This window comes from Athene noctua, chromosome Z (assembly GCF_965140245.1).
Source record: "Athene noctua chromosome Z, bAthNoc1.hap1.1, whole genome shotgun sequence".
NCBI lineage: Eukaryota > Metazoa > Chordata > Aves > Strigiformes > Strigidae > Athene > Athene noctua.
The window spans coordinates 57,774,535-57,788,629 of NC_134077.1; the positions used below are offsets into that span (position 1 = coordinate 57,774,535).

General features: G+C 34.7%; 1 protein-coding gene and 1 pseudogene across 6 annotated transcripts in view; one reads left to right on the top strand and one right to left on the bottom strand.

The window, feature by feature from the left end:
* Positions 1-3,359, top strand: part of LOC141973789 (guanine nucleotide-binding protein subunit alpha-14-like) — a 111,580-nt pseudogene extending 108,221 nt beyond the window's left edge.
* Positions 3,360-6,332: 2,973 nt separating this feature from the next.
* VPS13A (vacuolar protein sorting 13 homolog A) overlaps positions 6,333-14,095 on the bottom strand; it is a 111,546-nt gene continuing 103,783 nt past the window's right edge. For all 6 annotated transcript variants that reach the window (XM_074932442.1, XM_074932441.1, XM_074932440.1 and 3 more), the window contains 3 exons: positions 13,738-13,861; positions 12,102-12,176; positions 6,333-9,782 (listed from right to left, as the gene is read on the bottom strand). In XM_074932442.1, the coding sequence (XP_074788543.1) occupies positions 9,732-9,782; positions 12,102-12,176; positions 13,738-13,861 (250 nt within the window). In that variant the 3' untranslated portion in view covers positions 6,333-9,731. The remainder of the gene's footprint in view (positions 9,783-12,101; positions 12,177-13,737; positions 13,862-14,095) is intronic.

Sequence of the window (14,095 nt, forward strand, 5' to 3'; positions counted from 1 at the left end):
GAATAGGTTGGGGGGTGCACAAGTGGTTGGGAGGGGACACAGCCAAGCAGGTCACCTGAACTAACCAAAAACATGTTTCATGCCACACAACGTCATGCTTAGTGGTAGAAGTGAAGAGAGAGGGCTTTAGGGAGGTTGGCCATCTTCTCAGGAACTCAGTTTACCCATGGGAAGTGGTAAGCGATTGCTTTTGTATCACTTGTTTTCTTTATATCTTCTTCCACTTATCCTCCTTCACTTATTCAACAATTTATTTTAATTTTTTTAATCTCAGCCCCCAAGTTTTCTTGCTTTTACACTTTCTTTCCTCTCCCCCTGCCCACCCACAGTGGGAGGCAGGGAGTGAACAAGTGGCTGTGTTATGCTTAGCTTAGTGAACAACAGTACTAAAGAACAGTGAAAGCTGTAGCACTACAGCAAGTGAATCAGGTTTAACTATTGAACAGAACGTACAGTGTTAAGATACACTTTTCACAGTTCAAGCTTATCTCAGGTAGGCAATCTGTTATATGGCCTTTAGATATACTTAAAGTATATTATGAAAATGACTAATATGTTGCTTGTATAACAGGATGTTGCTTGTTTAACAGGATGGTGGATGTAGGTGGCCAAAGGTCAGAAAGAAGGAAGTGGATCCATTGTCTTGAAAATGTTACTTCCCTTATTTTCTTAGTTGCACTGAGTGAAAATGATCAAGTTTTGGCAGAATGTGACAATGAGGTACGGAACAGGGGTATATAAGGTGAAGAAAAAGATGTGTGCTTTTTAAGAAAGACAGCATTCTCCTGTCTTCATAATAGCATTTGTAAATACTAGAATTACATTAAGAAGCTGATCAAGAAGTCATGAAGTTGTATTAAACTAGCAGCCTTCCTGTAAAAGTGAACTCTACCTTAAAAGACGAAACATGATTTTAAAATGTTTTAAATCACTTAAGCCATGTATGAGAACTTGAGTATCAAGGTCTCTAAGCAAGTAAAAGTACTTCAGTCATCTTTTATTAGGTTGTTTGTTTGTTTGTTTTTTAAATCTCTGATGTTTCAGAATTAACCTGTGCATTGATTAAGGAAAATTAAAACAAAATAACTTAAAATTCACTTTCTTCCCAAGGTTAGAAAACATGAGTTCTCCCATCTGTTCTAGAGTGCATCATTAGCAGTAGCCGTATGTTGTAGAGAAAGATGCAAAAAAGAAAATAGTAGGCAATTAGGGAAAAGCGTATTAGTGAAACTGCATTACTTTTGGTAGTGCTTGCTTTACATCCTGCAGTATAAGGATTCCTTCAAATATCCTTCAAAAACACTCAATACCATCTGACCTCTGAAGTCCCAAAGCCCTTACAGATTGCTTTCTCAATATCTGTCTGAACTGTGAAAATCATATCCTACTTGCTGAAGTGTCACAACATCCACTGTAGATGAGCTAGAGTTTTCAAAATTTCCTGTCATCTTCTGATGCACGAACAACCTCAGTAACTGTAATTTTCTTCTTCCTTTCATTATCCTGAATGTTTTGTTACGCACACTTTGGACATCAGGAAATATATAACAAACTGACTGCCATCACAAGCTTATCCCCAGGGACTCCAAACAGCAGTGTCTGCATGTGGTGTTCCTTACATCTCTCAAATGGACAGACTTTATTACTAGTATAGATGAGTACATACGCTCTTGTCCTTTCATTATGTTACAGTATGTTAATACCAGATATCTGACCTGACACGCCCTGCTTCAGCTCTCACTGTGAGGTCAGAAGAGGCTTTCACAGTGCAGCAGTCCATGGCTGCTCATTAACTCATACAAGAATTCTTATAATTTATATTACTAAGGTTTACCTTGATTTCACATGCCATCATACCATTCATAGTGGTGATACAAGATCCAGTGAATACAAGGATATAGAATGTGAAGAGTATGATCAACCAGTGCATTGCAATTTTACTTAATAAATTTTTTTTTTTTTTTTCGTTTTTGAACAAACCTTTATGACCTCTGGGTGATGTGATTTATATATGCTATTGTCTAGAGAGTGTAACTTCATATTAATTTTTATTGTAAAATCAAATGGAAGAAAGCAAACCTTTATTTAAAACTATCATTACATATCCCTGGTTTCTGAATTCTTCAGTCATTTTGTTTTTAAATAAAAAAGATCTTCTAGAAGAAAAAATCATGTATTACCTTAGTTACTTTCCAGAATACACCGGTAAGCATTTATCCCACACTATCTTCACAAAGTTAAAACTAATATATAAACCAGTTAGTTTTTCCTCATTAAATTGAATACAGAAAGTGGAATTATGCAATATATTTGATATCTGTGTTTTTCTGCTCTATTTTTAAAAATACAAACTTAAGTTACTCTGTTTTACTGGAACACTATTTTTTTACCGGACCACTGTGGTCAGAGTCTTAAGAGATTTCTTGCAGCCTTTCTACTACCATTAAAGTGGCACAATCACTGTTTATTTATGAGAAGAAACACCCTTTTCTTCTCTGATCTCAAAAGTCAAGATATGGGGGAAACTTAGGAAATATAGCTATTAATCCAACTCTTTATATGGTAATAACCCATAGTACAGTCTTGCACTCATTTTTATAACTTGTTATCTATATAAAAGTCCACAGTTAACTTTCCTTAACCAATGTTACTTTATAAAGTCATCAAAAGAATGGTGAAAATAATCACAGATGTATTCTATTACTTAATACAGTACTATGTTCTGCAAGACATGTATCACATTGAATCCTAGAATTAATGAAGAGAATTAGAATGATTTCATAGCTACAGAGAAAACACCCATCTCTCTCTTGGCCAAAGAGAATACTGTTTATTGTGTGTTTTAGAAAATTTAATTTCTCTCATAATCTTTGACATACTATAATAATGTAGAAAACTATTATTATATGCTAGGTAATTTCAGCTGTGTAGGTTTTTATAAAAAATTTCTTCGTCCTGTAAGGTGTTGAAAAAAGCATACTCCACACATTTTAGAAAACAGCATTGTAACAGCTTTTGTCGCAGTAACATATGAATGAGAAAATGCCAACAAGGGAGTATTTCTTCAGGACAATTTGACATTTAATTAAGAAATGAGACTGTTAAGATACTATCCATATGTTTCTTCCTTGACCCAGAGCTTTTAACTGTTCAAAACCACTGATTCTGCTTTTGACTAGGACCTAAACAAGATGTCAAAGCTGCCAGAGACTTCATTTTGAAGCTGTATCAGGATCAGAATCCAGACAAGAAGAAAGTAAACTATTCTCACTTCACTTGTGCCACAGAGAATAATTGTTTCATCTTTGCCACTGTCAAGGACAGTGCAATTAAACTTGAGGGAGTTTAACCTGGTTTAAAGAAAAAACATAAGCTACCCAATGTGTGGCTTATTCATAGCACAGCCTGTGTTAATTAAAAAGTGTCTTTTTAAATACCATGTACAGAAATGGGAGCAGGATTTATATTTACTGAAGTATGGATTAAGAGAACTTTAAAGAATTAGTTTCAAAGTTTACTTTTTAAGCTGTACATTTAAAATACTGGTTTTGCCTGTGAGGTTTTTTTTTATATAGCTATGGGAATTAAGTATATTTACAAGGATATACATAACCACATTGCTGTCAGCTGGTATTTTCTTAAGATTTTTTTCTTTTTTGAAATTTTTTATTTAGCATTTACAATCATAGACTATAAAATTTCAAATTTCTAAGTGAAATAAAGTGATGCCTTAAAAATTACAAGTTAATCTTATTTTAGGTGCTACACATTTTTATGTGAAATAAAACATTTGTTCTGAGATATGTAGTTGAAAGACTAGGGGAAAGTTTTACACTTCTTAGAAGCATCTCTCAGTAGCCCTGATGAAACAAACCTGTTCATGTTCTAGGAAACATTAGAAAATATTAATTATTGCATATCACTGCCTTTTTGTTCAAGTGCCTTACAAAAATAAAATACCTTTCACGGTTAAGGAATAACAGATTAAGATCTTGTAGTCAGTTCATGGAATTTACTCTTTTCTGAAGGGGAAGTGTTTCTCAAACAGCAAGGCATCTAGCAAACGTTCTCAGCATTCACTGCCATGGGAGCTTAGGGATCATCCACAGCTGACTGTGATAAACTAGGCCTTAAATTCCTTCAAGTCATTAATATAATTTGCTTTTTGCACTTTGCATTTTCCTGTTGTTTACCTTCACAGGTAGTTTTGGATGGATTAAGGCGCAATAAAGCCTCTCTTGTAGACTTCCAGCCATTTTCCCGTCTCCTCAACTCCCTGCCCAACTACAAACCTCTCCACTGAAGATGCCAGCACCACTAATATCTCAGTCAATCCTCTGTCACTGGGTCAAAAATTCTCAACAAAATTATAAAGACATTAGGGCAATCTTGAAAATCTTTTTACCAATGCAAAGTTTGAGGTAGTCATTGACAGTCGATCAGCTAACCCAGCAACACTCTTAAGGAAGGAGAGTAGAACAGTCTGTAATTAGCAGTAATTCAGCCCAAAAGATGTGCTGAGACTCTCCTTTGTTTAAATACATGAAAATTCAATTTTTCCAAGACAATTATAGCAGTAGTTTTTACTATCAGCATAAAATAGCAAGTTATGTTCAGGACAGAAGAGTCAAGTTAAACTGACTTTTCAGCTTGCACAGAGCTTCTGTGTATTCACTCAGGTTGATGCTCTCTCAGTTCAGTCTTGCAAAAAGAACACCCTGACCTTTCACTGTCTGTAAAAAATGTTTACCGCTTCACATATTAAACAGCACAGATCCCTCTTGTCCAGCAGTACAGAAAAGGTAAAGTACGCCCAGAGCTGGTTTTGGTTGTTAAGGAGAAAAGACCCTGTAACATTTGATTCATTTGTTCTTTCTTCAGTGTTTTAGAGCAAGCAGTAGAAGGCTGTTCTTAACACCGTTTTAATGTTTTTCTGTGAGGGAAAGACGCTGACCTATATGTTGTGCCCATACTAGTGAACAGCAGTAATCAGCACGGAGGGAACAGTGCTGTACATCCTGGGATGAAGTACAGGGTACAGTGACACTTGCTGAATGAGAAGCAGCCAAGGGGGAGTGACAGAAAGTACGGAATAAAACAGCACATCAAGCAAAAATTGTGACCAAGATCATGGTTGCATTTCTTAGGTCAAATAACAACTCAGGCTCCTAGGTGATGCATATATGTACTTGCATATACTGGCCAGAAAATTCATAATTAATCCACTGCTAAGAATAATAATAGGCAAATCTTGATTGAGTAATAGATTTAAAGGCAGAGAAAAAAGCTATCTACTAATTTGTTCAGTTTTAGACAGAAAAGCATAAGACATTCAAGAACTGTATAACCAAATGATGACAATTTTGATTTCAAGAGAAGATGATGAAAACCACAAATATTTTCACATGAAAATGTGAAATGCTTTGCAAAATTTTGATCTATATAATGAAACAAGTACTGTGATACACATGAAAAATAAATCCAAGTCAGAAACCCTTTGCACCATATCTGATACAACTGCAAATACACGATGCATCTTAGTAGTATTTTTCACCAATAGTTCCCACATTTAATAACCCTGTTCTTTTGAAATACATGATCTAAATTCCTAAAAAAAAAAAAAAAAAAGGAAAAACAACCCCAAGCCTTCCACAGTATTGAACTAATTTCCATACTAATCTGCACACAATAGTGAGACAGATAGGTCCTTCACCCAGTCTGGCATTTAAGCTTAGAACCTGAGACCCTTCCTTGGCAGAAGTTACAGATACATTGATCAAGATGGGAAAAAACCCCAACCTTCTCAGTAATTAATTGCTAGGAACTTTAGCCTCCTGTATCCTTAGCTCCTGGTAGGTGAATTTCATTGGTACTGGTTGCTGCTTTAGTTTTTGCTGCATTTTCAGTAAAGATTAGTCACTGTAGATGGAAAGGGATCAACTAGGAGGGTTTAATGTTGGAAAAAGGTCGTGTGGAATTGACGATTGCCGAAGAAACACTGCACATTCTTGCCCTGTACATTACTTATATGATTCCAAGCGATGCAGTCTTTAGGTAGTTCTTTTTCGGAATTCAAATGTGAAAGGCTCAAGAAAGGGAAAAAAAAAATTAAAATCTTCTGAATAGTTTTGTGGAATATTCACATTCTTGAAGCTAGTACAGTATCAGGAAATATATAAAAATCAAATATATACAAATCTCTTTAGAAGTCATATGGATATAAAGCTATTTAAAAACAAGCCACAATCCTGTTATAAGGTATGTGATGTATTTCTTGAAACTGTTTTACATCAGCAGAATAATTAAGAAACTTAGGGTTTACAGTTCAAATTTAAGTATATGCTATAAAGATTAAACTTTAACTACCATTATATAGTAATATTAGCCTTGTATTGACTAGTGTGTGTTGTTATTTGCAGACAGATGGCTAAAGATAACTCAGAAAAAAAGACAGTAATTTGTTTGATATGTCAATGTATTTTGTGAAGTGCTAAAGATAATAAATAGCTAATGGCATACATGCAGAATTTTTGAAGGGGAATAAAGAGAATTTCATGAGAATCTCATTATCTGGCAACATCATCTATATTTTTTCAGTGTGGCAACAGAAAAAAATACTTCAAAGGGAGCTTATACACATAAATCCAGTTATTAAAAACTTGTTCTTATAATAAACTAAAGGTAAGGACTACAGCCTGTATTCTGCTTTCACTGAGATGGCTGCATCAGAGCTTGACTTTGTGTTCTCAGAGACAGGATTTGCCTTAATTTGTCAATTTCAACCTATGAAATTCTGAGTCATGGTATTACCTGTTAATTAAAGCAATATATAAAGAAAACAAGTAATAATCACATTCCAGTCAAATAAAATTCAGTTTCACTTTATTCAAGGTAAAGAAGGGAGCTGGGGGAGAAGTGTGGGAACCAAAAGAGCCATGTCATGCAAAGCCATGCAGCTGGACAAAAAGAGGTGCAAACAGACTTACAAATGTTTTAGCTATGTGTCTGGCATCTTTGATTCTGTATTTGGTTTGTCACTGATTTTTTAAGAGGTAATTCTAACCCTTAACAAACTACTGCTGAGAACCCAAATGATATTTCTCAACAGTATTAAGTAACAGTCATCAAGAAGAGAAACTGTTCTTCATTGCTTCAGTAAAGGCCATGGTATACTTTTGAACACCACAGTGGGCAGACCTAAACGCCTACATTTTATTTATTACTGAGATCCCCTTGTCTAATTGCATATACATTTTTAATAAAAGTTAATATATCTATTCTGTCTTCCTGTTGAAAAAATATGCATATTGCAATAAGGAATGAGGCACGGCAGAGTGGACATCTCAACTTGCAGTAATCCAGAAAACTACACCATGTTGTAAGTCTGAATTCCTTTCTCCTTGCCCCAGGCTGATGTATAGTTAACACAGAAACAACTGGTGTCTGCCAAGAAATGACAAAATTCATTCACAACTGTAAGGAGAAAGTGTAAGGGAAAAACAAAGGAAAAAGATACAATTTACTGACTAGAAAGAGGGAACTATAGAAAATCATGTCATTACAAGTTGAGACAAGGAGAGAGGGAGGGGAAAGGTTCCATGTAGACTTTTGAACACTTCCAGTGTTTTAGTTCTTGCATTAAGGCTTTTAGTTAGCACAGAAGGTCAAAATATTCCATACTCTATAAGAAAAGTGCAATTTAGGGGCAATTGTTATGTTTTCCAAAACATGAGCTTAACCACAGACATGCATATTTAAAATAAATCCTTCAACATTAATGGTTAAATTGCTCAAATATTACCGAAGAGCCAGCTAAGATTTAAGAACTGGAGTTTGTTGGCAAAATAAATGTAAGAAAGTTAAGAAATTGAGATAATATTGATTGAAATACAGGTTCTGTGTATACTTAGAATAGGATGAAAAGCTACACAAATGGGAATGTACAAAGTACTTGCAAGAGTTACTAGAAGTGAAAGTTGTAGCAGATACTCAGTAATTACTGGGGATAGAGTGAGGAGAAGACAACACAGTAATCAAGAATCAAGACCATGGTGAAGCTATTAATTGAACTATCATGCCTAAGATGAAAAGTGATCGATGAAAACCAAATTACGGATATAGAATGGTACTCAGTGCACCTAATAACACTACTTATCTAAGGCAAAGTATTCTATTAGTTTGGCATGGTTATAACCTGAGTTAATACTCTTGGTACATGCTTTGTGTACAAACAAGTGGAGTGACACAGTCATTATTGGGAATTCTCTTATAATCTTTTGATTCAATTTACAATTTATGGGAAAAATTACAAGATTACATGTATTTTGTAACCCACTAAATGGTTACTCAACACGAAAGGCAAGACTTACAGTAAATTAAAGAACTGCAATTGTAGGTTAGCATGCTAGTCATTTTAGATTTTACAGTAATGCAACAATCTGGGTATCTCAAGCACCACCAGCAAGATGTCAGATTTATATCCCGTAGCTATAAATATTCCAAACAATTGCTTGGAAATAATATTTTGGCAGTAGATACTTACAATAGGTACCAGATATTTTGAAGACTTTGAAATGGGAATTTATGGAAACCTTCATGTAACACTCTCCTGTTTCTTGTACTTTTTCTATCAACTGCAGTCAACAGTTCAACAATACTGTGACTGCTACATCTAAGAAATAAACAGAATTGCACATAGTCAAGTTCTCCCTATTAAAGTTCGGCTGTCTGGATATGAAACAAAAAAGTTTCATTGAGTAAGAAAAGTTAATAAAAGCAACTATGAAATATTTACTATTTAATATAAATTTGACTTTATTAGTCACTTGCTTAGCACACAATACTGTGTAATCCAAGGCATTTATTTTTGGTATGCAACAGTGCACTTATAACCCCATAAACTCCTTCTTGAGTTGCAAGACTATTAATAACTTATATTTAAAATAATAGGCTTTAATGAATATTTTTAGTGCAGAGATAGATTAATTCTCCCCATTATACATTTTTGTAAACGGTTATGTTTTCTGTGAATATTGATAGAGGTGCTGCAACATTTCCTTGAGTAGAATATAAAAAAAGTTTGCAATAAAAGTGATATTGTGTTGTAAATTCATCATGACCTGGTCCATTAATTTACAAAAAGAAAATAGCACTGTTAACTAAGCAGCCACTCCTGTGATCATCTAAATTAGACTTCTCTGGTCAGTAGCCTCCTCCTTAGAATCTGAGTTGTAAGACTAGTGATTATTAAGTTAACATTTTCTTTAATAAAGAAATCTGGATTTCAACACAGCCTCAAGTCATATGAAAACTTAGACAGAAACTTATTACTGATTTTCAGAATCAAATTAAACCTGAAATATTTGCTCTGAATAGTATCATAAAAATTATTCCAGAGTTCAATTTCAATATCAAATGTAATGGTAAAACAAATTAACTTTACACTGTATTTATAAAAAATGAAATCTGGAATTCTTACGTAAAAAACCCCAAATAAAACAAGCCAAAACTTGGCAGAATTTTTTGATCACTAGATAAATTTTTTTTTAACTTAACATCATCTATTTTTGTGATATAGCCATAGACTGTTTTGAGCATAACAAATAGTTTCATAAATCTTCCTTCCCTCCTGTTTTTGCCTTTTTTGCTGATATTCAAATAGTTCTGATTGTTAGAGAGGAATTAAAAGGTAGCTGTTCAATGTTCTTCACATCTCGGTGCTTCCCCGTTCATTACAATTTTGGCTGATTCTCTCTCACTTCTTCCAGTTTAGAAAGGATCCACTGTGTGAAGGAAAAAGGAAAAAAAAAAAAAAGATAAAAAACATACAAAGCAGCTGAAACTTAACATTAGGTTGGCCAGACACTTCACTACCTGTTCTCTTCCTGAGTTTTAACATAATGCTCAAAATTCTACTGTAGATTATAAATCACTGATTTTCTCACATGAAAACTGAGGCATTTAAGTACCAATATATGACATTGAATAGCATAGCTGATAAAACTGGCTAGGTTGATATTTCAGTTTCCTGGTCTGTATTTCAAGGAATAATATTTTTAAAACTAAATTACATCATTCCACCCACATCATTATTAATCCTTCGCATTAGTCTACAACTCCAGACAAATCACAGATGACAACAGAGAAGCAAGAATTACAAAAGACAGAGGCCAAGAACAGGTTGCAGCAATGTGATAATAGAGTTATTTAGCAAGAAGCTTTCTTTAACTATTTTGGTTTCTTTTCAGGAATGTAAAATTGTTCACATTTACTGAACATGGAAGGAAAATCAGTTTCCCAAGACTCTAGGGGGAAAAAAAAAGGGGGGGGGGGGGGGGGGAGGGCAAAAGCGAAAGGGTGCAGGTAGGTCTAGGGTAGGAGATATGCAAAGGAATTGCCATGAGAAAGCTGCATAATGCTTTCAAGGAAGATGAGCGGATTATTACAAATCAGATTCTGTTACCAGCTCAGGTTCTATGTTACAGAACTTTAGGATATCCTCTTCCCCAACACAAGCTCACCCCCTCAAAGAAACCAGAGCTTCTGTTTAGCAGGATGCTAAAGGTTTGAAAGAAGAATTGGCTGTTCAATAAATTACTATTCACATCAGAATATGGCACTTCTCACAGATGGAACAACCTTGTAGTGTCCACTAGACTGATACAATGCTCACAAAGCAGTGTCACTGAAATGACCTAATAACCTTCTTACTATAAAGGATGCAAGTTTCATTTTCACTTCCCTCAGTGCCATCTCTCTATATACACAAGTGTCACATTTGCAGAAGTGAGCAATAGGCTAAACAGCCTGGAAGTGACTCTCAAAGACTTGCTTTCTGTAGGATAGCCCCTAAGGCCCTGATGGCAATTTTTTAATTATCTGTTAAGTATTCCTTCTCTAAGATAAAATCACACTCCTTACCAAGCCTGTCTGACAGTGACCTTTCCCCTCATATTGACATTCCCATTGGTTTTATGAGGTTCATGGGCCTTTCTAAGAAAATATGCAAGCCAACACAATGCACACAACTTTTTCTGCTTTCTTCTCCTCCCTGAAGACTTATGACATACATAAATATGATGCACTAATTTGATTTTTGGAATTATTCCTGATTTAACTAGGACATAGATGGGATTCCCTTCCCACACAGAATACGGGACCTCAATGCTGCCACTGCCCCACCACAGAGAGAATTAAAAAAAAAAAAAAAAAAAAAAAAAAGGAGCAAAGGAGCTCAGCACTTCCAAGGAGTACAGACAACTCAAGTTCAGCATGGGGCCCTCAAATACCTTGACAGTATTTGGAATGCTTTTTGAGGCAAGAGTCAAAGTATCACTCAGGTGTGGTTAGAAACTACCCTCATGAAGAGAAAAGCAACTTAAACTGACGAAAAATGCAAAAGAAACTAATGAGAAGATACAACTATCGCAGCCTGTTTCAAAGCGTGATCTCAGGGTACCATATCCCGCTGGTGTGAATATATACAAGACTAATGTAGTGTTTGTGAAAATAATTAGCTACGCTAATAAAAACAAGGCAGAACTTTCACAATCTGGCTACCTCATTGTTCTGGTAGCAGACCTGAACCACTCCTCTCTGTTGTAGTCAAAACTAGTGATGTCAAAATGAAGAGATCACATAGAATATGTGTATAATAATAGTAGTAATATCAGATAAACTATTTCTGTTTCTATTACGGATTTTCTTAATTCTTCAACCAATACAGTATTTTGAGGAACAGAGGAATGACACTGCATCTGCCCACCCCCCGGAATAAAACCAGAACTGATGTAAAAATATTTTTTGTTCTATTAAAACACACTATTTTAATACACATTCTTGTTTAGTTTTGTCAGCAGTACTGTTAAATCAGCCATTTGACAGACAGTTATAATTCCAAATATAAGGAAAAGTTTGGAGTTAGAATTAAGCATTTTTGAAATTCAGTACTGAATAGATCATTGCCATTTCCATCTGTGTAAGGGCTGCGTGGAAATACTGAATTTTAAATACACATAGTAGTTTCAAGGTTAAGAATATTTCTGTTTCACTTTTTAAGCCAAGTTTAGCACAGTATAACTGTAATACTATTTTGACTTTACCTTAGCATCCTCTGGACTTTTAAAATTAATAATTTTTCCAAATTCTTTGGCATGGAACACAGACTTAACTCGTTCCTAAAAAAAAAAAAAAAAAAAAAAAAAAGCTAATTCAAAATTGAAGTTAGTTTCTTCAAACTTTACAACTAAGTTGTTTACCATTAAGGCACCTCTATGGTTCAGACAGCTACGTATACCCATTAGACTAATCTGAATATGTTCACATTGCACACACACACACACTGAGAAACTTAATTTCCTGCATGAAAGCACAGTGGAGTGGAACACTTCAGAAATAACAGACTTCCCTTTTTACCATGGAGTCCCTGGAGACTGGATGATAAAAGTGTGTAGGAATGGAAGGCAGATAATGGAGTATGTAGGGTAACAAAATCCAGTACTCCCTAAGGTTGTAATTTTTCATTCTCCTTTAAGTCGTTACCTGGGTGGACATTCCACCAGTACTGACTTGCAAGTAGTGGTCTTAGTGAAAATAGCAACCTAGGTTTCTGAAATAGAACATAAGCAGTGCTTTGCAAAACACAGTTTTCAACCACAGACTTCAATAAATAGCATACTGCAGACAGGTGAATGGACTCTGAAATGACTGCTGTGGGGGGGTAAAGATGGATGTTATTCAGCATTGTCTGAAATGGCAGAAACTCTAAGAATTATTTAATCCTGTAAAAGTTCACTTGCAGTCAGAAATCCAGTTTGGAGGATTCCAAACCAATATGGCTCTGCCTTTCAAGCTCTCTGCAACAGAAACAAATAATCTGAGTGAAAAACTGAATGACTTTGTATACTGTCAAGACTGTCCTGGCAACAAAGATGTGTAATTACACACATGAAGCTTATTAAAAACAGAAAAAAAACCAAAATGCTGGCAGGTAATTTATTGATTGGAATTAAATTCAGTTACCATCTTGACAATAATTTAAGAATTTTTTTTTTAAGGAACTTTGCCTCTATAAGTACACTCAGTCAACAGCAGTCATCTTTCTCCTTATGTCCTTTGCCAGTTTTCCAGGAAAAGAAAATTTTGGGATTTTTATAAAGAAAAAATTGCAACTGAGAGAAACATTCTTCAACTTGCATTGAAAGGGATAAGCATATGTCATTATGATTTTTATGAACATATTAATACCTTATTATACTTTTGAGGAATTTGATTACTGGTAAACGGAAAAAAAAAACCCAACACTTGAAGCATAGCACATACAAATGTATTGCTCTGATATATGTGCATCTTTGGGACTGCAACAAGGTAGAAGTCCACATATTGACATATTTCCACAGTGCCAGAGTGCATAATAAAAATATTCCAAAATGTTCTGAGAGACTTTTGTTATATCAGCATTTTCCATACTATGAATACACCATGAACTGGTTCACACCAACAAAAAATTCACAGGCTCAAGTAATAATTTCATCTTCAAACACCAAGTCACCATTCCACTTAGAACAATCAGAAAGTAGTTATCTGAGGAATTTGCCCCTGCAAAATTTCAACTCTCTTTTCTGAGTGCATCTCAACTAGAAGAAAGATCATGAATTTGAAGAAGAGAGAACAGAAATTTAAAGTTGTACAATTTTATAAACTGTTAACACAAAAAGAAAACAAAATATGTTAACATACCTTGGCTTCAATGCGTAATCTTCTGCCATCGACGATGAATGGTTCTTTGGTAAATTCATCATAAGTGTATTGCCATTCACATGTCAACTGTCCAAATGTCCCTTTTGTCACGAATAACACACCACTAGGCACCAGAGAATAACAGTAATAATTTAATGATTAATGTAAAAATACTTAAAAGTTATCAAGTTGCCCCAGCTCTAGTCATCCATTGTTCCAAATAGTTCAAAATAGTTCTCATTTAATGATACATAACCATACAGCATACTTTACAAAAGAGTGAACTTTGAGCGTTCCTCTTATTTAAAATACTGTATTTCATAGCAAAACCGTAACACTACTTCCAGCTGTATTTCTA